A 24,105-nucleotide genomic window follows, 5' to 3' on the forward strand; every position below is an offset into this window, starting at 1 on the left:
GTTTTAGTTACATCACCAAGATACGATCATAGCTGGAATGATGATTATTTTATGCTTTAACTCATTTTGGAATAGCTCAAAATGACATCATGGATCGCTTTAGTTCAGGTAATGCATTTTATGTCCCTTATGTTCAGAAAGCGTGCAGACAGCGATAGCACAAAATGGACAGGTTGCAAATGCAGGCTTGTGAGTAGAATCTGCAATGATTAAATAAACACTTGGGTACGAAGATCTCCTGGAGACTGAAAGGACAGGCGTTCTTTATTTTCAAGACAGAGAATTTGCAGTTGAGAAGTTGGAGATTAGAAGGGAGCTTCAGCTTGAAGTTAGGGATGGAGCGTTTTCAAGCGGCATAGATGAATGCAGCTGTCGTCAGGAGTAGCTAAATATGCTTTAAGTTCACACGTGCGTGTAAAGAACTCGTTCTCATTTACATTCAGGTCTCTCTGTACCATTTTGGCGACATAAAGACTCCATAAAGGGAATGCAAATACAATGGTATGTTTCATGAGTCTTGCCGTGTGTTTTTTACAGCTCAGTGGTATAAAAATGACTTGTAGATCAGAATCCTCAACAAAACATCACGTGCATCTTTGCAATGGCTTTAAGCAGTGTAGTCCATCACTGCAGATCACCAAGACAGCATGAGAGAAGGCACCAATAGAAGCAAATAACAGAAAACAAACAGGGCAGTAGCCTAAAATGGGATATATGTAAGCACTGGCATGAGTCTGCATGGGTCCATTTGCAACAAGAAAGATCAAGACAGTGCTCTGCAGCCATTTATTTAATTAAAATGCTTGAAGTTTTTCTTCTAGATTGTTTTCTTGCATGCCATTCTGATGAGATTACTGCACTGAAGCAAAAAATAGAACTTTAATTCATCTCTTTCTTTTGTTCCTAGGCATCTGGGCCACAGGCCCCAGTTCCATCCCCTGAAGCATGGATTTGATGAATGGTTTGGATCCCCAAATTGCCATTTTGGACCTTATGATAACAGAGCACTCCCCAATATCCCTGTGTATAGGGACTGGGAAATGATTGGCAGGTAATTCAGCTACTTGCCTGACAGTTGTTTTCAAAACCGTTATATAGTTGCTGGTAATGTCATTTTCCTTGCTTTCCCTGCTGACATTACTGTGTTGGAAGACAAGTACTAGCGTAGCAAACCAGTTTCAATGAAAAAGCATTGGGAAAAACAGAAGCTGCTTCAGAATCAGGCAGAGTTCCAGGCTTGGTTGGATGGCCAGTGACCTCCAGGTGCTTCACCCCGAGCAGAGGACTTTTAGAGCATGTCAATTATTAAGAACATCCTGCTTCAAATATCTTAGATATTATGATTATCTTAGATATATATTATAAATATCTTAGATATTATCTCAAATATCTTAGATGCAAATATCAAGCATCTAAGATGCTTACTACTGAATGCCCCTTTGCTGTGCAGTTCAGCAGTAAGCTGATGCAGAAAAGGTGCTTGTAAAAGCTCATGAAACATACGAACGGCTCTTCAGAGTCCAGCGCAAAACTGATTTAATCCATTGCTCTGCAACAACTATCTGCAGTGGGTACTTAGAGGAGGGGTATAAGAAAACAGACGTGGAGTAGTCTTTCTTTTACATGGCTGTCCGTCTTCCTGAAACTGAAGGTTGTCTCCAGGTCTTCAAGTTTAATAGCCACTGGCTTAATGTCCATGAACTAATCTAAGGATGGTCATTTCCATTGGAGCCAAGACAGAAGGAAAGACCTTGCGGGAAAAATGCACAAGGCAGATAGAAACAGGAGGGTATAGATTAACTGTCAGGAGGTCTGTGAATTTCACATCTAGGAGAGAAGGCGAGGAAAATACGAACTGAGGGCAGAAGAGCTTTGGAAGGCAATGCTAGCAGCAGACGGTACCAAAGCGTTGTTGCCTGGGCAGTGCCTGCTGCTTCTCAGTCGTCATTGTGGCACTCAACTTTCAGTTAAAGCTGAGAAAATAAAGACCTGCTTCGACAGTATCGATGCTCCTCAAAGACTTGGTGTGGTAGTTGATTACTAAAGTTTATTCTAAACTCCTCCTAAGCTATTTTTTGCAGGAATCTTCCCTAGCTCTACCTGACCATCTAAAATTAAAGTTTTGGCTCATTTCAATAGTAAGTTAGATGTTTGATTCCGAGGTCTCATAGAAGTCTGAGTGCCAAGACCAACCTGCAGGTTGCACGCAGACCATGTAGGGATTGCAGCTCCTCTAGAGTACCTCTCAGAGATGTTTGCTTATCCTTTTGCGCCCTAAAGGCTTCCTGTGATGATTTCATTCCACTACTTCTCTTGGAAACCGGTTCCGTTCTGTACTGAAAGACTGCTTTATTCCTCCTCTGCCTGTTTTGTAGTAACCTTTTGTCTGTTTGCCTAATACTGCCTAATGCCTAGGCTTCAAGCGTGCAGTATGTACCATTCTTACCCATTTGGTTTCGTGCCTGGTGTCATCTTATTTCAGATACTTTTATTCTCACGAGGACTGCAGCCTGCCCTTCTTTGCATAATCAGTGTCTGAAGATGCTTCCAGCACAACATTTTCAGGGCAGCCCAAGTTCTGATTCCAGGGTTGCTCTATCTCACTGAAAGTTTTACTGTTCGTCTGAAAATATTACTCACATAGCAAACAACTCTCTATTCAAGGAGCAGTGCCTTATACTCATGTTCTAGTAGCTTAATAGTGAAAAGCTAGTGGCTCAGGTTTGTCCAAATCTTGCGGTTGTCATTAATTCAGATCTGGCCATTTCACTGCTTTCTCCCATGAGAAAGAATAAGATGACATTATTTTAAATATCTGAAGAGAATTGGCTTGTTATGTAAGTTATGTTTTTACCCTTTTGCTAAGTAACAACAGTGCCTTGCTTGTATAAATAATGGGGGCAGGGGCAGCCTTTTTGTGTTGTATATTCCTTAGGTTTTATTCTTTTTTCTCTCTGACTCATTTTATCTTAAGATATTATGAAGATTTCAAAATCGATCTGAAGACAGGTGAAGCCAACTTGACTCAGATCTACCTACAGGTACCATTTATTTTAGTACTGGTTTCTAACCCACAGTGACTTCATGCTTCTTTTTTTTTTTTTTTGGAGAGACTTAGATGGCAGAGGATGATTCTGTTAAATTCATTTTCACTGTTGTTTACAGGAAGCTCTCGATTTTATTAGCCGGCAGCAGGCCAGCCAGCAGCCATTCTTTTTATACTGGGCAATTGATGCTACCCACGCTCCTGTTTATGCCTCCAAACATTTCCTGGGCTCTAGTCAGAGAGGACTGTAAGTCTTGTTTTTGTGTGTTTTGGTGGGTTTTGTTTATTATTATTTATTTTTTTATTTATAATTAATATCTCATGCTGGAGAAATGGAAAATCTAGGCTGCATTCCTTAGATCCAACTATATAGATCAGTTCTCAAAAGTATATATGCGTGCTGAAGTACGTGATGATATATATTAGTTAATGAGAACTTTGCTTGGTTCTTTAATATTTTTGCTATAATCTGAAATGAAGATCATGAGACTAAAATGGAGGGGGGAAATCTAAGCTCCTTTGCCAGTTGTGTGAGTAATGAAGTGCTGTATGTGGCATAGATGAATTTTTGGAAGGCCTTTGTATGGTTTGTGCCTGTTCTAAAAACTTGTAAATCAGAAGGGCAAGTGGAAAAGCATGTACGAAAAATGCAATTTGCAGAAGGCAAGAGTAGCTCTGTAGGTACGGTGAGCCTTGCTTCTGAGAGTGTGATTTCAAACCAGCATCGATAAGAAAAATGGTGCAATTCGCTTCAAGACAACGGCAAAGTGGTGTTGCCTATATTTGAGAACCTTACAGCTAAACTTTTATCCATTGCTGGTCTCTGTCCAAGAGTAGCTCAGATCTGAACAAATTCTGACCCTTAGTATCCAGGAGAAGTTACTCCATACAGGAAAGAGACACAGGTTTTGCAGTGACACTGCTAAATTTTATTACGGTACCTGCTGCATACAAGAAGTATTTCCTTCTACAGGCCAGGTGTAAATTGTGCTCACTAAAAGCATTGTGGCTTATTGCAATACATTATGCTGCATCAGACTTTTCTTCTTTTGCTGCCTTTAATGTTTTGCATCTACTTTTGCCTCAGATACGGGGATGCTGTACGGGAAATTGATGATAGCATTGGAAAAATCCTAAAACATCTTCAAAAGCTTGGGATCAGTGAGAACACTTTTGTGTTTTTCACCTCCGATAACGGGGCTGCGCTCATTTCAGCTCCTAAACAAGGTGAGTCTCAAATGAACGAACCTGGACTGGGGTTGTGAAATCCAGGTTTATATCTCCATGTCTGAGGGGCGGGGAAAAAAAGACCTGTACCTGGTTTTTGGTGTTTTTTGGTTTTCTTCCCTTATCCCCTGTGCAGTTAAGGAGAAGCCTCAAAGTTCAGAGCGCTCACGCTTAGAGTTAGTCTGATAGGTCTGTTATGTTCATTACTTCTCGTCACTGGTGAAGGAGGTATCCTTGGCTAAGTGGACTTTGGCCTAACCTGGCCTAGCTGTTCACTTGTGTGCATTTCCACTTTGTGCTCCTCTGTCAGGGGGTGAATATTCTTTAATTTATTTAGGCCCAGGCACAAAAACGTCTCAGGATTTTTATTCTCCAGCTGCTGGGTGCATATCTGAACTTTCTGAGTAATTACAGACAGTCTGAGTCCCTCCCTCTTTAGGTCTCCTGAAAAGTTATCAGGAAGAAAAAGTATTTTTATTGTTACTTCTCACGTTTTCCTTTGTTTAAATGATTTTTTTTCTCTCAGAGTCATTGCAAATTGATTTTATAACCCACTCTCTTCTCTTTGGAGGCAGGCTGTCTAGTGGTTATTAGACCACAGAGCAGAGAGTATCCTGAGTTCTGATTTCAGCTGAGCCACTGTGTTTGACTTTGTGTGACCTGGAGTCAGTTGTAGGACTTCCGTGTTTGCTCTTCAGTAAGCTCAGCTGTAAGAGTGGGTTAAAAACACCCATATTCCTGCAAAACACTTGCTGCCTGTGAGAAGGAACATTCAGGGAATGTATGACATATTTTTTTCATTCTCGTATCTGCATCTCATCCTGGTCTGGTACTTTAAAAGGTTATGAAAAAAAAATACTATTTCTTCCTGAAAGTGTCAGATTTCTTATAGTCACAAACAGCAGTTAACATCCATAAAGGGAAGGAAAATGTCTCAGTCTTTTCTATTTGATTGTTTTATTTTGTCTTTGTTCAGCTGATAGCAAGTTGTGTTTAATTGTCAAGTTTCTGTGCTGAAAAGACACTCCTAAAATTCATCGGAAAGGAATATTTAAAGAAAACAGCTCTGGACATCTTATTTGAAAAAGGATTCGTGCACAAATGAAAATTCATTTAAAGCTAGCTTAAAAATTTTGTAGTTGACAGTGTGCCCTTGAAATACGTTGTTGACATACCATGGGTTTTATGGCTTCTTTTCCTTCTCTAGGAGGAAGCAATGGTCGTTTTCTCTGTGGCAAACAAACCACCTTTGAAGGTGGCATGAGAGAGCCAGCTATTGCTTGGTGGCCTGGACATATTCCTGCAGGAGGAGTGAGTATCTGCTTTTAACGATTCTGATCAGCCTTAACTAAAACGAACGGAAAGGTTCTTGCTGGATTCGGTGGGCTTTGGATCTGACTTTTAACATGTCAGTCCAGCCACTTGCCTAAATAAGGAGCTGAATGCTACCCCTCGAGAACAATGCCATTCCTGTTCATTATCACAAATTTGCATCTAGAGTGTCTATGATCAACACTTCTGTGAATACCACATGGCCTGGTCTTTTTGTCTTCCTGGTCTAAACCCTTTACTCTTCTGGACCACAGTGTTTTTGCGGGTTACATAGCTGGACACACAGAAGTATAAACACAGATGTGTGTCCCAGGGTAGAGCACGAGTGTGGCGAAAATGCACGCTCTGTGCTTTGAAGTATCAAGTGATTTGACCCTTGCAGCTCTTGCTTTGGTGTTCGATAAAAGTTCCTCTCGGGGAGGTCTAGATACCAGAATATTGCTCTTTCCTGCCTGTACACAAATTCAGATATGATCACTTCAAAATAATCCTCTGGTGGTACTACCAGCCTCTCTCATCCCAGTTCTCATTAAAGAAAGATGCAATCAATTCTTCTGCAGGGAGGGTTCATAGTAAATAGTACAGATTCCCTCCCCTTTGTGAGCACCTCTCATCCCCGAAGAACGTGATACTTCATTAACTGGGCACTGTGCTCAAGGCTGCAAACTATTCATAAATAAAACATTTATTTTTCTGAGTTGCATTCCTTTTCAGTGGTTTAATTGAGTCAGGATAATGATAATTTATCATTTGCATTTAGGAGAATACCATCAGATATCTTAGATCTGCAGCTGAGGGTACAAGGGTAGTTTGATTTCATGGCTTTTTAGAGTTCACAAAACCTACTAGGGATATTTTATTATTTTTTTAATTTGAAATGAAAACAGTCTTTTTGTTTAAATTTAAACATTTCCATAAAGTCTTTACAAGCCAAGTACAACAGCCTTGGGCTAGCATATGAGAACATGAAACTGAAGCCGACTGTTTTGTTTTCCATGTCCAAACTGAATAATGTGCTAAAAGTAAACATGCATTATAAATGAGGACAAGTAAATACCAAATTTTAAAATTCTTTCCATTGTAGTAACTCTAATGGTAATTAGGAACATGAGTAAAGAAATCCGTGCGCCTGTTCGTTTTCGGACTGTAACTTGCTGGTACCACTCTTACAGGTAGTCTTTTGCATGTAGCCAGAGCGTAGCAGATGAAGCTTTGTGTGGTGAGAAACCCTCCCGGTAGCTTGGTGTGATGCATGGCTTCCTGCTTGAGGTTACACTTGAAGCTGCTTTCTGAATTTCTGTGAACAGTCATTTCTGTGCAGTTAACGGGTCTGCATATGCAGATGGACTGGGCAGGGCTGTGCTCTGACAAACACATGCATGCTCAGCAGGCTGGAGAGCGTGCGTAAGGCTTATGGGGCACGTACGCGCCTGAGAATCCCCTCCTGCACCACCGTTGGTATCATCTTTGGCACTTAAGCATGTGCTTAACTCCAAATTCTTCCTATCCCGGGCTCCAGTTTGTGCCTGCCAAGTGCCTGCGTGTGCAGGTGTTCGGATCCCAGGTGTCCTCTTGGACTTCGCTCAGGTACCCTGGGAAGCCAGTTCTGAACCGTGTCCCTGGGATGCGCTGCTTTGCTCCAAGTTGAACCCCCAGTGTGATGCTCCTGATAAGAAAACATGTAATAGCTACTTATATGTCTTTTCTGCTTGTATTCTTGCTGTCGAGGCTCCGGCAGTGATACCCACAGCAGCACTGACTGCAGGTGAGAGGTATGGCATCGCTTCTGTGAAATAGAGTTTATGCTTCTCTAGCATGTAGGGTGTCTGTGGTTGCCGCTTCTTAATCTCCTCTTTGGACCTAATAAGTGAAGAGATGTGTTTGCTAGTACATTTCTGGCTTCTTTTTTATATCTTACAGAGTCTGTAGCTTCAATATCTTCTTGACTGCAAGTTAAAACTAGTCTGTCTAAGTGGTGTGTAGTCCAAGTAGCTGTAAAATGTGGAAAAACTGCTTCAAAGTGCCTCGTTGCTTTTTCTTCTCGAAAGAGTTGATGGAAAAAAAAGGGTTGGGTGCCCTGAACCGGGGTGGAAGCACAGAGCTTCTCAGCAGTGCCAGGTGCAAAGCTTGGAGGGTCAGCTCATCCGTCCTGCGCTGGGGTTGCTCCCGGTGAGTGGCTGCTCCATTCCAGCCGTGGGGGTTTTGGAGCCACGGAGGGTTTGGAGAGCAGGCAGTGGGCCAGCCACCATTTCAGCTGGCACAGCTGCAGCCAGAAAAAAGAGAATTTTGAGGCCAGTGAAATCCAGTTATTGGCTGGAAGGCTCATCCCGCTGATGGGACCTGGCAGCCTGTTAATAATCTTATTGATATATATATATATATATATATATGTTTTGTTTGGTTGCTGTTAAAGGGTACGTGAGTTTATTTGAAGGAAGGAGCACCTTTTTGCATAAACAAAAGAAGTCAGGTGACAGGGCTGCGAGCACTTGACAGAATATCGATAGAGGGGAGGATAATCGGTGCAGTCGGCTGACTTGCAGTTATTTTGGGGAGAGGGATGCCTCGGGAGTCTGTGTTGCTCTTGGCATCAACATTGAGTTAATTCCGGTCCCCCATCAGGAATATTTATTCACACACAAACAGCCTTTCTGCAGTTTCTTCCTCGGCTATGTTTTCCAGGTGAATTCACAACAAATCAGCATTTCAGCATTCCCCACATCACATCTGCCTTCTGGAAGGATCCAGCTGGAAAAAAAAAATCATATTCTGTTGGTATTTGAATCCTCCTCCTCCTCTCTTCCCTCGCCCTCCTCCCCTTCCTCTCTCGTGCCTGCTTCCTGAAGGAGAAAAGAACATATCAACCCAAAGACAGCATTGCAACCTTTTCTTCGCTATCTCCCATGGGGCGCAAATTGAAATTGAATTAGACAGGGATATCAGGTCTGCTCGCTGTGATAACTGTAAAAGGATTTTATTTAAAAACACCCTGACATTTGTTCACCCAGTTTCAAATATTTAGCTTTCCTCCTTTCCATTCCTGGCGGGGGCGACTTTATTAATTGTCGCCTTTGATTCAGAGTTAAAGCTTGAAAGCACTGATAACAGCAGTGGTGACTATTTCTTCTAGCAACGTGGCCCACAGCAAAAGGATTTCATTTTCTTAAAGACGTTATGTGTATACCGAGAGTTTATTAAAAAGAAGGGGGGGAAGGAGGGGGGAAAAATCCGTTCTTACGTGCGTAATACCGGCTGTTTCTCGCTGATACGAGCAATATCTGATCTCACTCTTTTTTTTTATATATTATTTATTTTCTCTGGGCTGTTGCCCTCTCTGGATTTTATTTTATTTTTTTAAGAAAAGAAAAAGGAGGAAAAAAAGGGAAAGGCAACTAGAATGAAAGAGCACTGTTGACAGGAGAAAATGGTAATTTTTTTATTTTTCTCTGAAAATACTTCAAAGTTTTATATAAATATTAACCTTTTTTCCCCACCCATTCTTCAGCGTGGTGCTGTAGAGCACAGATAAATCCAAGTGGCTGTGGCATGGGCATTTAATTTCCTTAAGAAGTTTTCTCTGCTTCATGGAAAAATGTTGTCTGAGACCAGAAACGTAATTGGATGATTAAAGAGAGTCATCTACATCTGGTTATGGTTAATAAGGGCCAGTACAAGAAGACTGGGGTGGCCCCACAGGATTGTCACAGCGCGATATATAAATTAGGTGATATTAGAGGCACGAGGCTCAGGTCAGTGATTGCCTCTCGCGGCTTGTTATCAAAAGATTGAGGCGAGGGAATGGGGTGACAACAAGAAAAGTGACTTTTGGATTTGCCGTATAAATTGCGAGAGGCCTAATTACAAAACGTCTCGGACACCAGCCTGCCTGTGCCTGACGTGGCAGGAACCAGGGAGCAGGCGTGTGCCGGATCTGCTCCTTATTAGACTCCGAGCTCTGCATATGGTGTTCTGCTGACCCCACAGCTCTCCGAAGACATGCTTGGGGGAAATTAGCCAGCAGACGAGCCTACGAGGGACTGAGCATCTTTGCTGAGACCCTGAGCTCTTGTAATCCCCTTTGCCTTCAGACAGAGAGAAGCGTTCCCAGCACCAGTGGCTCCTGAAGCTGTCCCGCTCTGGAAGGAGTGAGCTGATGGGTTATCTGAACCGGTATGCACTGATTTTTAGGATTTCATTCTCTTCTGAGCACGTGCCTGACACCAGAGAGGAGCCTGTGTAAGCAGACGGTGCTAGGAGCACGCAGCAGCGTCTGTGTCCCGTGGAGGATCCGGCCAGCTTTGGTTCTTCCCCGCGGTCTGTGTTTGCCAAATGGCCTCAGGGACAGCAAGAAGCAGGGTTACCCCCCTGCAGGGCTCGGTTCTGTTTCTTCTTCCACAGCTGTAAATCAGAAGACCCCGATCCTCTTCTGCACATGCAGAGAGGGAACTCCATGTGTACATCTGCTTCTTGTGAGGGATCTGTGGGCTCATCTCTGTTCATCGCAGCCTTCCAGGCTGCCTGATGCAGCAAGCTCCATGAACGAGGCTTAACTTTTAATGCCCAAGAGTATTGATCGGGGTCCACTGATCCAATTGCCTTCCTGGGCAAGGCTTTTCGTGGTCAGGGCTTCCTCTTGAGCTTAGAGCTTTGCACTTTGATTGCTTCGTAAGAGTTGTGAAAGCATTCTTACATGCAGCTTTAATATTGTGTGTTCCTGCCAACACTTTTTGATGAATGAAAGCCATTACAGTTTGAAATTGCTGTAATCAAGTAATGTGATATTGTAATGTTAAACTTGTAATCAGTTCCCTGCATGTTGCTTTCTCCAGGTTTTTTTTTAACTTGCTAATTCTTCCTTTAAGTGTTCATTTTGTTCAGCCCAGCCCCTTAATGAAAGGCTTAGTATCCCAGCAAAAATAGCATTTTCCCTTTTATTTTTATTTATTTTTTTTTTCTCTAGAGGAAGGGAACCAGCATCTGGCCAATATTCGTTTATCATGTTATCAGTTGTTATCATTTTCTAATAATTAGTATCAGCCTCCAGGCTGGGGGTCTGTTTATGACTAGAAAGAGGATTCAGAGATAAAAAGACTTTGATAGTCTCAGCGTCGTAATGTTCACACTGACATTAGCGAGGCTGCTGGTAGGACTTGGGTTTCACTCAGAATGTGCTTCTGAACTTACAGATGTGAGCTCGTATCAGATGGCTTCTTGTCTCCGAACAAGTGGTGTGGCTGAAAAGGCTCTTTTCATGTCACATCTTGTGCTGCTGCATCCTGGTGCTAAACACGCTTGCTCTTGCTCTTGATTTGGATGTGTCTGCTTCCATTTACTGTGTCGCTGGCTAACTAAACATTCTGCTACAGATAACTGTAGCATACCCCGAGGAGGATGGGAGCAAAGCTTCAGAAAGAATCAGAAGAGAGTTTTAGGTTTTTAAAATATAAGTAAGACCGGAGAGATAAGTATGGCTTCCAATTAAAGCAAAAACAAACAAGAAAACAACAACAACAAAAATCTTTGTAAATCTTCTTTGGAGCCAAAACCAGATGTTTTTCTCCCTTATTAAAATATATACTAAAAATACCACAACTTTATAGTTCTTGAATTGTTGGAAATGGTTTGCAGATGAAGTCATTGGGCTCTTTTTGTTATTATCCATCTATCCTTGTGCTTTCTGCAAACCCTCTCAGGGTATTTTGGACTACAGAGATGGTCTGGTGAGGGAACAAATCAAGGACTTTCTTTTTTCTTTTTTCCTTGTTTTAAATGTTGATTTTTCAATTCACAAGTGACTCAGAATTTGCTAAATGAGGTTGAACTCTGCAAAAAGATGCTCTTGTAGGTGGCTACATGGAGAGAAGTGAGAAGAAAGAGAAAAACGAAACAAAATGCAAATGTTTTTTGGAAATGAAGAAATATTAATCATCTCCTTTCGTTTTTATTTTAATGTGAGGTTTGCTGGTGACTGCAGGACTGCAGAGGGAGGTATTCTTAAAAGATGCTTAGCAGAGAAGGCGGTTCAGGAAGCAATACATCTGCTTCGGAGGAAACCAGCCTCTCTCATTATGGCTTTTACTGAAGGTCTTTTTGCAAAAAGCGTTTCTGTTGATGTTTCAGGTCAGTCATCAGCTGGGCAACGTGATGGATCTCTTCACTACCAGCCTCTCCCTGGCGGGTCTGCAGCCTCCGAGTGACAGACAGATTGACGGCATCGACCTTTTACCTGCCATCTTGCAGGGCAAGCTAATTGACAGGTTAGTTACGAGCCCAGAGCTACGACCCTTGCCTCCTAACTGAAGTGGTGCCAAAACTTGGATTATTTTTTAAATAAATTTACAGAAATATTTAATAAACTGAGCCGACACATATTTGCTCCTACTCAGTGAAGTGAGGTAGCACCAGAGATTTACACTGTGAATTAATCCTCTGCAGGAGCAAGCAGAGGTGATGTTTCCTGACACGCAGCGTATGCCATACAGTGGAGTCTGGGGACAGATGCAAATGTCAGGGGGTTAGCAGGGATCCCTGAAACAGCATATGGCAACAAGGGAGATAAGTCTGGGAACTGTAGCCTGGATAGGGGCAAAGACATCATTTTTAATACTGGAAAAACATCCAAGAGTATGCCGGCTCTTTGCGGAATATAGTTCCGGCTTGAGAGAGGTTGAAGTTAAAAGCTGGGCTGCTGCAGGTGAGCCAGAAGCCCACCTCTTCCCAAGGTCCTGGTTCTTTGGTTGCTTTTAGAATCAGAGAATCATTCAGGTTGGAAAAGATCTCTAAGGATATATTTGGATTAAAGACCTGGGATCTTTATGAGCATGGAGGAGTACTGTCAGCAGTTGGGTAGAGGCGCTAAGATTTGACAGCAAATATCCTCGATGCCCTCTTTGAAAGGTTTGGAGGTCAAGAGAAATCTTTTAGTTCTGATTTTGGTAAGAAATTTGGCACCCTGGAAATCTGAGTACAAACATATTCTTAGTCTGTGACACAACAAGAAAACATACACACGCAAAACATATTTTAATTCTTTTCTTTGTTGGATGTGAGCCTTTGTTCCATAAAACTCCTTTTTGTCTGTTAAAGCAAGAAATGTGTCCCGGTTACCTGAGAGTTCATCCAGTGGCTGATAGGAGGTGTTGCATGTTCCTCAAACACCGCCTATCACCATCTTTACATCTGAAAGTCTGTGGAGCTGCTTCTTTCTCATAAAAGAGAATTTCATTGCAGCCACCAATCTCTTGCAGCAGTGCTATTTGTGTTACAATAATAGTCCCTCAAGGGCACGATAGCTTGCTTTTTTTTTTTTGCTGAATGGGAGGTCACAGTTCCAAGAGCCTCCAAAACTTTGCAGAGGATGCAGTGGTAGTGTTGTGGGTTTTCTTAAGTTTTAAAAGGATAAAGCAATCAAGGAAAAATAAGTTGGTAACAACAGAGTTTTGAGGATAAGGTGTAAGCCTCTTTCAAAGATGGATTATTTTTTTAAATGCAAACCTAACCCGCACACCTTCAATCGCATGGGTACATACAGCTTGTCACATAATCAGTATTTATGGCAACGAAAAAGGAGACTGTGTTTTCAAGTGTGGCGTATTTGTTTGGGCACTTTATTTTGTTAATGGAACTGGTTTAGATCAGGTTCTGCATTTTATCACATTTCTCAAGCTGCCTGTATTTCACAGGCATTTCGGGTGCGTTCGGATGCAGGACTGGGCACTGCGAGCAACAGCATTTCCCCTTTGTTCAGGAGCAGTTCCTGCTGACAAAGGACAAAGGCTCATTTTTTGTGCGAGGAACCTGCAGGGGAGGCTACAATTTTACAATAGAAGAGATCTAAGGCCACTCCTGTCATTCAGACGTGGAGATTTTAATCTTATCTTGTATATAGGGACTTTTTTTCAAGGTGGCATCACTAGAGAGTAGTTTTTGCCTGGTGCCACCTGAATCAAAGACAAAGATGTACGCCCTTACCACCGTGATAAGCAACTTTGTGGTCTCATCCTGTCAGCAGCCTGAAACAGCTGGAGAGAGCGATGTCTGATGTCCTTGCGTGATGAGCTGCAGCAACAAATCAAACCTCTCTCCTGCAGATAGGCCATTTCCGTAAAATTTTTTACTGTCCCCTCAAAAAAATGGGAGCACGTTATCAGGAAAACCAATGAGTGTGGTGCTGGGATGCCCAGGCAGTGCCCGTACTTGGGCGCGGACTGTGCTCTGCATGGGGGACCTGTAATCAGGAGAACCTTAGGGAAGAATTTGCAGATTTCAGTGGTGCGTGTAGGTGATGCAAAGGGAAGTTCTGGGAAAGCAAACGGACAGGAGTTAAGTGTGGCTGGTTGCCAGTTTTTTTCACGTGGAATTTTTTCTGAGATGACATCCAGAGCAGGTCAGCAGCTGCTGTCCTCCCCAGCCATCCTGTGTCTCTGACAGGAACAGCATCTACCTTGGCGTTGCCATAAAGAGGAGTCTAAGCATCACATATTCTGTGAATCCGAATTTTTTTTCTCTCTCTGGCAGACGCACACCACTTCTGAGACATTTGGTGTTTAAATCGGCGTGCTCTATAGGAAATAACAGGGTCTGATAGTTCAAGGATTAACAATCACTGGCAGCCAAGCTGTATAATGTTTCATTCTTGCGCCATGTGAGCTCTCAACTTGATGAACACTTTAAAAAATGTTAATTGAAAACCTTGCAGTGGAGACTATTAGGAGGCAGCCTGTTTCTGACTGATAGCTGGATCGGAAGTCAGACGCCATTAAAGTGTTTGTCTCCCTTATCAGCAAGGCTGCGGCGGCAGCTGCCCAGGCCCGGCGTGTTGGTGTTTCTCATGCAGTTCTGCTCTCCCTTGCAGGCCCATATTCTATTATCGTGGCAACGAGATGATGGCCGTGAGAGTCGGGCTTTACAAGGCTCACTACTGGACCTGGAGCAACTCCTGGGAGGAGTACAGCAAGGTAACAGGACGCTAACCCGCACCCTTGTCTCGTTCCTTCTCCCCTTCCCTGGTCATTCTCCTGGGGGCAATAACCATCTACAGAGGAGTTTTAAATTGAGGAACGTCACAGAGCTCTTGCAAACCAGCCTTTTATTCACAGCCTCTTAAGAGCTACCAGATCTAACGGTACTGGTGCCACCAGCACCCCTGTACTGAAATCAGAGACAAACAGAGAAAATGAGTAAAGTCTTAAGTTGTTTTACGTGGCACTCTCTTTAAGCAGCACTTAATTTCCCTTAATGTAAAGCTTCTTTCCCTGCTGAATTCTGAACTTTCACATGTATCCTTACAAAGTCTGGAAGCAAATCGATCGTGTACCTTGCAATATCTGGTGAAAAAGACTGAGTGTGCCCTGAATTATATAAATGGAGTAGGGATGTGATTTGTGGTTTGGTTTAATTTTGTTTGTTTGTTTTGGTGTTTGTTTGGTTTTGTTCCTTTTTCCTAAATGGGAAAGGGAAAGCTGTAGGGACCATGCAGTGGAAAGAACATCAGTCACTGAAAACAGTAGAGTACATATGTTTAATCTATTACCAGCACTTTTTGCAAGCCCATATCACTCTGGAAGATGTTTTATATTTTGTTTGCCAAGTAGGCACTGCTTTTGTAATTTCCTCGCTGATCTTCTCACAATTAGATGGTAAGCGCTGTTATTTTTCTTCTTTTGTGTCTTTCTTGCCTCAGACTTGGGTACTAAACTCTGGGGCATTTCTTGAATGGTAGGTTCACACATGTGCCTTGCTGATTATACCGTTAGACATGAACTAAATGTATTACGGCACAGCTCTCAGCAATTTTGACAGCAGGCTGGTACTGGGGAGGGATTGTTTGTATGATTTGTGTCTTTCTTTTTTTTTAACTTACGGTGGCTCCTCAAGGCATCACAGGTGCAGAAATAAGTGCTGATGACATTTGTAGATGTAAAAGTGCGTGGTTTCTTTTATTGGGAAGTCCTGGAGGTAGAAGGAAGCATCAGCTCCGAGGGAATCATTTACACTCGGGGCTGTAAATGTGTGTGTTTGTCTTTTTAGGACTGTATTGCTCCGGGAGTCAAAGTTTCTGTTTTACATGGAGTAGGGAAGAAAGTTGACTCAAAATGCGTTGCACGCTCTGTGTCAATGTTAATACTGCACGGCTAAAATGAGCTAATGTATTTGTCTAGGTTTGTACGTGAGCAAAGCCCGTATGTCATATGTGGCACGGTGTGGAGGATTTTCCTGGGTGAGAGAGACTGGGAGCTTCTGTGTCCGTGTGTATAGGTGTAGGAGTGGGCTCAGGCATGCTTTTCCCATGTGCCTGGAAGATAATGTCACACATGACTAATTGCTTTCTGTTGTAATATATGCACATACACACACCTACACACCTAGTTTGGAAATAAATAAATACCTGCATTGATCTAAGCTTATTTGTAGATGTCTGAGTATGTGTGTGGCTGTGATAATGGGGACGGGTTACTCATTTCAAAAGCTCTCGTACTGCGAGAAATGGCAGTTGTGCAATTAAGGAATATTTATTTCTTTCTGAGTCTTTGTTTAACTGCTGTCTGATAAAAGTCAGCAATTATACTGTACATCAGAGAGATGATTAAAAATTCACTTGCTTTCCTGCAGCTTGTATCACATGTGGTTGATGCGGGTAAAATTGGAGCACATTAGTGGACAGACTAGCCATTAACAACACGCAGAGGAAGCTGAGGCTGAAATTTGTTCCAATTCTCCTCATGTCCTCAAGCCATTAATTACAAGCCTTGCAAGTTTAAAAATAGAAATAAATCAGAATGCAGAGCAGTTCCACAGTTCTGAGCCTTGTTTGAGGAGTTTCGTACTCTCACCTGATGATACGGTTGCCTCTCTCAGTGCCTCGTGTTCTCAGCTGTTTTGATACTGGACTAAATTATTCTGCCAGAATCAAAAAGGCTGATTTGTTTGCTAATTTCATTGGAACAGTGGGTTTCAATACATGCGTGTGTGGCATTAGAATTTCTGCCTGTCGTCAGATTTGCTGTTCGATAAATTTGATTTGCCATCCCATTAGAACTCCAGCTAATGAGGCCTTGTTAGTTGTGTGATCTTCATGGGTGCTTACCTCGGTGTGAATCCATTTTAAAGATTTATTAAACTTTCAAATGTAAAATTCTTTCTGTCCGAAGGGTCCCAACTCAGAGCTGGGATAAATAGCTGTATCTGGTTGGCATGTCATTCATTTGGAAGAGGGCTGGAGTTGGCCAGATGTGTCAAAACAGCTGTCTGCAGTTTTTTAAAGGTTTGTTTTATGGGTAGTTGAGTATCTAATTATTTTGACAGATACATTGCACATTTTAGCCAAACCTCCTTTTGCTTTCAAATTCCCTTGTTAATTGGCAGTGCAGGAAATCGGTGATTGATACAGAAATCTTGCACTGGTTTTAATCCGTGCGTTGTGCATTTTTGCGTGACTTTTAGATGAGATTATACCATGAAAGCATCCAGAATCACATTTTCGTGTTGATATTGGAAAATGTGAAATTGTTGCATGCCCTGGGTCTGAGCACAGTCATGTCAGTTTAGGACTACCAGGCCTTTCAGGATTAACTAGAAAGAATGTGTGCAATGTTGGCCTCTAACCTGGAAAGCTATGCACTTGAATGTGGTATAAGTTAGTTAAGTAATAAAGTATGTATGTACAAATAAAAAATCTAACAGAGAGAAGCCGCTTACAGAAAGCAAAGCCTTGGAAAGCATAACAGGCATGTGAATACTTCTCTCTATATGGCACTTGGAATATTTACACTGGAAAGGTCCCACATGAGAAGTGCTCAGGTTTATGGTCGTCCTAGACTCCCATGACATTAGCATGCCCTTACTGGTCCGCGTCCCCTGCCTTATGGCTTGGGATTAAGATCTGTTATCTTTCACAAAGCTGAAGTGTGCTGTTCTGTTCCTCCTATTTTTTATTTTTTAACCCCCAAGCAGTTTTTCCTAATTGACTCCTCTCGTAAGCTCTTACAGTCTTTCTCAGTGCTGGAGGACACCCTGGTGCCGTCTTTTCTGCTGGCTTAACGTGATTACTTAGGCAACTTGCGTGCTTGAATGGTTCGTCCCTTGGAAGCATGAAGGGAACACTCATCAGAAGTTGAGAGTAAGTGCTCTGTGGAGCATTGTTCCAGCAGATTTTGGGACAGCTGTGTCCTCCAGCGCTTGGGAAATAACAGCAAATGACAAGAGCTGTACCCTGGCTTCACACTGCACCCAGGCAGAATTCAGTGATGCGACTGGCCTTTTCCCAGCCCGGGGCAGAGGGGCTGATGCTGCAGAAGAATGAACTGAGGATAAACCTGGGGAGCTCCTCACCTGTATAGCACAAGACATGTGAGCCTCTTACTGGGTTGCAAAGCGGGTGACAAATAACGTGTGTGGACATTGTTTCGTGCACGGCTGTTTTATTGCTGCTGGTGTCCGCAGCAGTGATGCTGGTTGCGCAGCTTCCCGTTCCTAAACTGATTGCTCAGTGGTTTTATTGTTTTGTCCAGTTGGTGGAAGGGAGAGGGACATTTGATCGTCCTTGTTTGGACGGCGGGGCCTGAAAGAGTTAAAAATGGGTATTCTCTGTGGCTTTACCCGAGTAGCCAGCGAGCCCTTCAGGAACTGAACTGCCTAATTTAATGCTGTGTGGAGGAGGCAGGAGAGTACGAGCCAGCAGAAGAAAGGAGATCTCCGTCTCTCTACCTGCCACAGAGATTATCCAGCAGAGAATAGCTCTTGTGCCTTCCAAGAGCAGTGATGCAAGAAGGAAAAAAAGTAAATTAAAAAAAAAATCGTGGTAAAAGCCCTCTGGTTCATTGGAGAGTGGCTGATAACATCAACCTTTCTGCTGTCAGCTTAGTATCTTGTTAGTAGTCTACAGAGATTTTTCATAAGGGCTCCTGTGTCTTTAAGTGATTGGGGTAGGTGCCGGTGAGAAGACCCTATTGTTTTAATGTAAAATGCCAACGGGGTTATTCCTGCGCGGTCTGTCTGATTGCCCTTCTCGTCAGCGCGAAGGGATCGATAAAGCCTCTTCTGCAAGGGGGATGTGAAGTCAAGTAGAACCTCACAAATAATGACATTTGATTGTGGTCCTCTGAGCGTATGAGCTAGCCATTGATCGCTTCTGCTTGAGAGCCGACGGAGGCTTGCCGATCTGCCCATCTTCTGGGGTCTCTTCCAGACGGTTAACACATTAGGAGCAATTTTTGTTCGACGGGGTTGAAACTTGGCAGTCACACGCGGAGGTTTCTGGTCATTCAGAGCTCCGGCCTGCGAGGCTTTCGCTGGGAATTGCCAGGGGAGTGAGAGCGGCCACTTAGCAGCGCCGTGGCAAGCAGGGAGAAACAACGTTCCTGGCTTTAATTAACTGTTCTCTCCCTCTAATATGAGCACAGTTCTGCTGCCCTGGGTCTCGTGTGGTGGGACGAGGAGACCTGACCAGGAGACGGACCCCAGCTTTGCTGCGCCGCTATCGAAATCCGCAGCCGCTCGTCGAGTCGGAGCGATCTGGGATAGCGCCAGGGTGACGAATTGCCAGAGGGCTGACGTTGACACAAGTGGTGATTCCATCGCCTGGCGGAGAGCCCAAACTGGCAACCGGCTGTATTTGTCTCATGTCTATATTGACATAGCATCTGTGGTCCATTTGCTCTGGAAATTAAAGCATAAGCTGTGCAACCGATGGCCGCTAGATCTTACGAACGGAAAAACAATCCAGGTTACACAATTGCTGGGAAGAAGAGCAGAAAGGCGTGCTCGCTGAAAGGTTTACCTGATGTGCAAGAAGTTTTTTTAATTTATTTTTTTAAAAAAAAAAAAGGATCGCTGCAATTTCTCCTACAGCAAACAGGTCTGCGCGGTGGTGCAAAGCACTGCCTGTGCGAGAGCTCTGGTGCAGAAGCCGAGATACTTCTGGTTGCCATCTGATGCTCTTTTATTGGTTCCCGTAGAAGCAGAGCTGATGTGTTTTAGATAGGATCTTCTGGTTTGGCTTTCATGCTTTTATAGCCGAGGAGGAAAGCTCCAAGAAAAGCTTAAACACAGGGTGACCTTTCTACTTTGTTTGATCAGTGTTACTGTAAACATGCAAATTACCTTGGATTGTGTGCGGAGTGAAATATTAGGCATGTGCTTTAACTGGCTATTGATCCCCTGCATATTGTTATTAACGGTCTGCCAAAGAAAGAGCTTTAAGCAAATAATAACGGGCAAAGTGGTGGCTGTGGGGGGTTTTGTTGTCCTGGTGGGCAGGCAGGCATGCCCACCTACCTCTGTGCTCTTCTCCGCGTAACGTAACTTTACTTTTGAGGGAAGTTGCCGTCCTGTTGGCAGTGGCAGAGAAGCTGAGCCGGCCCCCAGCATAAATCTGGACAGTTCCTCTGCTGCCCGTGGAACAAGGTGGCTTTTCTCCATCTGAGAATTTGGCACGTCTGTATTTACCGGTAAAGGCTGCAGTGTCCTTAGAGGTTGTAGGGCATTTGTCACATCAGGCTTTTACAAGGGGGGAAAAAAAAGGGAAAAAAAGTTTAAGGAAGAGCAAGAAATGATTGAAAACGTTGATGTGCTTTAAAATGGTCATCTAGTGACCATCCCCAACAGGAGGAGACTCCCCTCCCTCACCAGGTCTGTTGTCCTCCAGCCTTACGGGGGAGCAGAGCTGGTTTCCCTTCTGCCCAGCTGGAGGGCAGCCCCAGCTCGCCCAGCAAAGCCCAGCGAAGGGCTTTGGCACATCCCTCCCCCAGCAGCACCCGTGACCAAATCTGCACGCTTTCCAAGCAACTAGAGGCCTTGTCCAGATGCTCCAGAGTGTGCATTGTCTCATCGTTAAATGCTGCTCACATCTCGGGCAGCTTTAGTGTACGCTGGTTTGGCTCCAGAAAATAAAAGCAATCCAGACCCGAGGATCCCAGGCTTGCAGCTTGCTGGTGTGGCTGACTTCTCCTTCCATCCTGAGAACTGAAAATGCTTTGAGATAAGAATCAGAATAAAGTAGAGCTTGTGGATGATAAGTTAAACGTTCTTTTCTGTGAAATGGGCAGAAGACCAAGCTCCACCAGCTGCGTCTAAGTGCATTGCTTACTGGGATGCTGGGCAGTGCCTTTTGATAGCAGGGGTGTGAGGATTATAATTTTACTTCTTGTATTTTGTTCATTTGCCAGTGACCGGGTAGAAAGCATTTTGTGCTGCCTCTGTCGGTTGGATATTAGCAGTCACACACTACATAAAAATAAAAACGGCCTGTTGTATTTGTGGAGATAAAGTTGAAAAGCCTCGGAAATTTGAAGTGCGGTTTCGGCAGCGCTTTGGGAGAGTTATTTCTGTGTCATAAAACAGTAGGTTTGGTTCTGCCTTTCCCCAGCAGACTACCTTCGAGCAGGGCATTGCCTGTTCAGATTAGGAGGACAGCTTTTGGCTGGAGGCGCCAGGCGAGGTGTCGCAGCACCTTTCCGAGGAGTCCCTGGGACGTGGCCTGTGCTGTGCTCTGGGGCCTCAGCCACAGGGAGCAGAAGACGAAATGCAAACAGAGCAATGTGTAAACAAACACCCAGGAGACTGAAATCTCTCAAACTAACGCATTTGCAGCTGAAGAGTATTGTACCAATTAGCAGGCTCTTAATTAAATTGCTTGTTTGATTTGCATCCAAATTATAATTTGGATGTTATGTAGGCTTTGATACCTTTTCATTAAGTGTTCCTTTTGGAAAAAATAATAATTCTATTTTTCACTCGGTTTCAGAGGCCTGTGGCATCAGAAGGTGGGAAGGTCAATCATTTTTGTATCCATTTAAAGTCCATTATTGGCTGGTCACTACAACCTATCAAGCAACTCTCTTATTTTTCCAGTCAGTGAGTCAGGAATCTATAGCTCTGTGCAGATAAATGGGATTTTATGGGCTTCTAACCTTCTTGCTTTATTGAAAAGCAGAATATTAACTGCTCCACTGACCAGCTGTCCATTAAAAACAGGGGATATTTTTAGAAAATTGTTTGCCAATCAAATCCTACCCACATCTGTAGAGAGCCTTTCAGTTTGTTTGTTTTATAAGCAAATCCCGCAGCTGCTTTCCCACCTCCATTGAAACATTCCCACTTACCTTCTCTCCACGTCTCTGTCCGTGTCTCGGGGCATTTTGAGGCATTGTAAGGGCGCAGCGTGGCAGCTGGAATTGTAAAACCAAGCTTTAACAAGTCCGTTTTCTAGCCCTTGCTGGTCTGTGGGGCCCCCCGCTTTATTTTCTGTTCAGTGAAATGAGCGCTTTACATTTTTTGCTGTTCCCAGGGCTAAATGAGCTCTGTTAGCCCCCCCCAGACCAGGCTCTGGCTTATTAGGGAGCTTGGCATCTGGCTAATAACTGGCTGGAGCTGGGGAGACGCAGCCTGGCGAGCCGTGCGAGGGCAGATCTGCATCTGCTCTGGATTTGGGAGCAGACAGCTCGCTCCATCCCTCGGCAGCCACCGAGCACTTGAACCTGTTGCTGCTGGCAAGCAGCGAGTCCCAGCCCTTGCGCCCTTCCTGCCGCTGCTGCTGGGGAAGTCCCAGCCTCTCACCCTGTAGACTTGAACGTTAGCAACAGGAATCCCTCTGGGCATAACTCAGTTCTTTCAGCACAGCTCTCGATCCCAGGTGAGTGCCTCAATGCCAGCTTTGAGGTGCTGTAAATCAGGTCAACAAATGCACCCGTTTCTTTAAAATTAACCGGATTTGCTTCGCTCTTCAGTGTAGCAGATCCTTCAGGCTTGATGGCGTGACAAGTTTTCAGGGAGTCTGGAGGGTGCCCTTTGCCTCTCAGGGTGATCCCCCCTTGGTTTGGCCAGGTCCTTCCCCTGGGAAACTGATGCTTTTTGATGAGAATTGCCGTATGATCTGAATCTGTTTATTTCTAAGCCATGGAAACCAAAGAGGGAAGATGCTTTCCCCATGAAAAATTCTTATGATTAAATGGTTTCGTGTTTTTCGTCTTTCGTTTTGCCATTTCATTTTAATGAATATTTTATAGAGATTACTTTTTTATAAGACAAAAATGTAAGGCCTGCTTCAGCTTTTATGTCAGTACAGTGCCAATGTTGTCACCTTCCTTTACCTCATCAGATCAGAATCCATTTTGGAGACTATAGTGGATTGTCTGGATTTAAACTAATTCTAGGTTTTGTGGGTATGTTGGGGCTGAAGATGCTGAAGAAAGCAGCACCAGCTAAAATGTTGCTCCCTCACCTGCTTCACCCCTGATGACCTATTTTCTTCTCTTCACCGCAGGGCATTGATTTCTGCCCTGGGCAGAACGTCTCTGGAGTGACAACGCATACGCAGGAGGAGCATACCACACTGCCGCTGCTCTTCCATCTGGGGAGGGACCCTGGAGAGAAGTACCCATTAAGGTGAGCCAGTTCACAAAGATGTGCAAACCCTCGGCACCGTCAGTGTATGCTTTATATGATTCATTTGCCTCAACAGCTGTTTTTTTTTTTTTAACAATCTGCTTGAAAACTGTCCCAAAAAGCTATCGCTAGTGAGAACAGTAAATAAAAAGGACCAAATGTTTTCAGTTGGTCGAGCTAGATGGATGTGCGCATGCCCATGGCTCCGCTTGTGATTCTTGTTCTGTGTCCTAGCAGCCCTGATGGAGAAGGCAAAACGTTTGCTTTTGGATAGAACAGGAACTAAGTAAAGGGTAGGTGTGGAACGAAGCAGTGGTGATGAGTGTGTGCACTGGAACTAGTCTACTGCAATTCCCAGTGCGTTTTGGGGCTAGGGAAGAAACATCTAGTGATCTTCCCATGGTGTTTTTCCTACATGCTGCATTAGAATCTGTGAAGGTAAATTGGGAAATCTTCCAATTTCCTAGCCCCTGCTAAAGGAGCTTCTCCAGAGAGTCTTTGCAAACGGACTTTCTGCCCAATCCTTTTCCCTCTCTGGACTCTCCTGGCTATCTAAATCCATTTTCCTATAAGCCTACTATTGTAATATTTATCTCCAGCACACACCATGCCCTGAGAGATTTCTGCAAGGATTTATGTAGCCATCGGCCAGCGCAGTCCACACATCAATCTGGCATCTCCAAAATAGCTGCCAAGGTGTCCCCACCTCCCTTCCACTGACTTCAGTTTTACCCTCTGGCAGAACAAGCTGCAAACAGAGGCCTGCAGCCTCATCCCTCACTAGTGGCCCTGACTCAGGGAATGTGGAAATAAATAAAGGGAAAACCAGTGCTGCTGTGACTGCCTGCGCAGAAATGGTTTTGTGCAGCAGCTTTACCAGAGGGATGTTTTCGGAGCTGACAGGGCTGCAATTACTCAACTGTTTTAAATAATTGAGTGGATAGACTCGCTCCATTACTTCCAAAAGAACTGAGCCTGTGCTGTCCACTAAGTGTTTTCACTAGAGAGAGAAGGGGAGGAAAAATATTTTCACTTCTCTCTCACTTAACAGACGAGCACCCTAGAGGTACATTATACAGCGTATAAAGCTCTTCAGAAGCCCAGCACGTTAGCTCTTG

The 24,105-nt window shown here is 43.8% G+C and overlaps 1 protein-coding gene across 1 annotated transcript in view; it reads left to right on the forward strand.

Moving 5' to 3' along the window:
• Positions 1 to 24,105, forward strand: part of GALNS (galactosamine (N-acetyl)-6-sulfatase) — a 47,043-nt gene that overhangs the window by 7,816 nt on the left and 15,122 nt on the right. Inside the window, exons 5-12 of the mRNA XM_080552174.1 lie at positions 908 to 1,051; positions 2,975 to 3,041; positions 3,166 to 3,293; positions 4,134 to 4,273; positions 5,481 to 5,584; positions 11,726 to 11,862; positions 14,460 to 14,562; positions 22,866 to 22,987. Of these exons, the coding sequence (XP_080408300.1) occupies positions 908 to 1,051; positions 2,975 to 3,041; positions 3,166 to 3,293; positions 4,134 to 4,273; positions 5,481 to 5,584; positions 11,726 to 11,862; positions 14,460 to 14,562; positions 22,866 to 22,987 (945 nt within the window). The remainder of the gene's footprint in view (positions 1 to 907; positions 1,052 to 2,974; positions 3,042 to 3,165; positions 3,294 to 4,133; positions 4,274 to 5,480; positions 5,585 to 11,725; positions 11,863 to 14,459; positions 14,563 to 22,865; positions 22,988 to 24,105) is intronic.

Source organism: Anser brachyrhynchus (assembly GCF_964034855.1).
Source record: "Anser brachyrhynchus genome assembly, chromosome: 12".
In the NCBI taxonomy this organism is placed as follows: Eukaryota; Metazoa; Chordata; class Aves; order Anseriformes; family Anatidae; genus Anser; species Anser brachyrhynchus.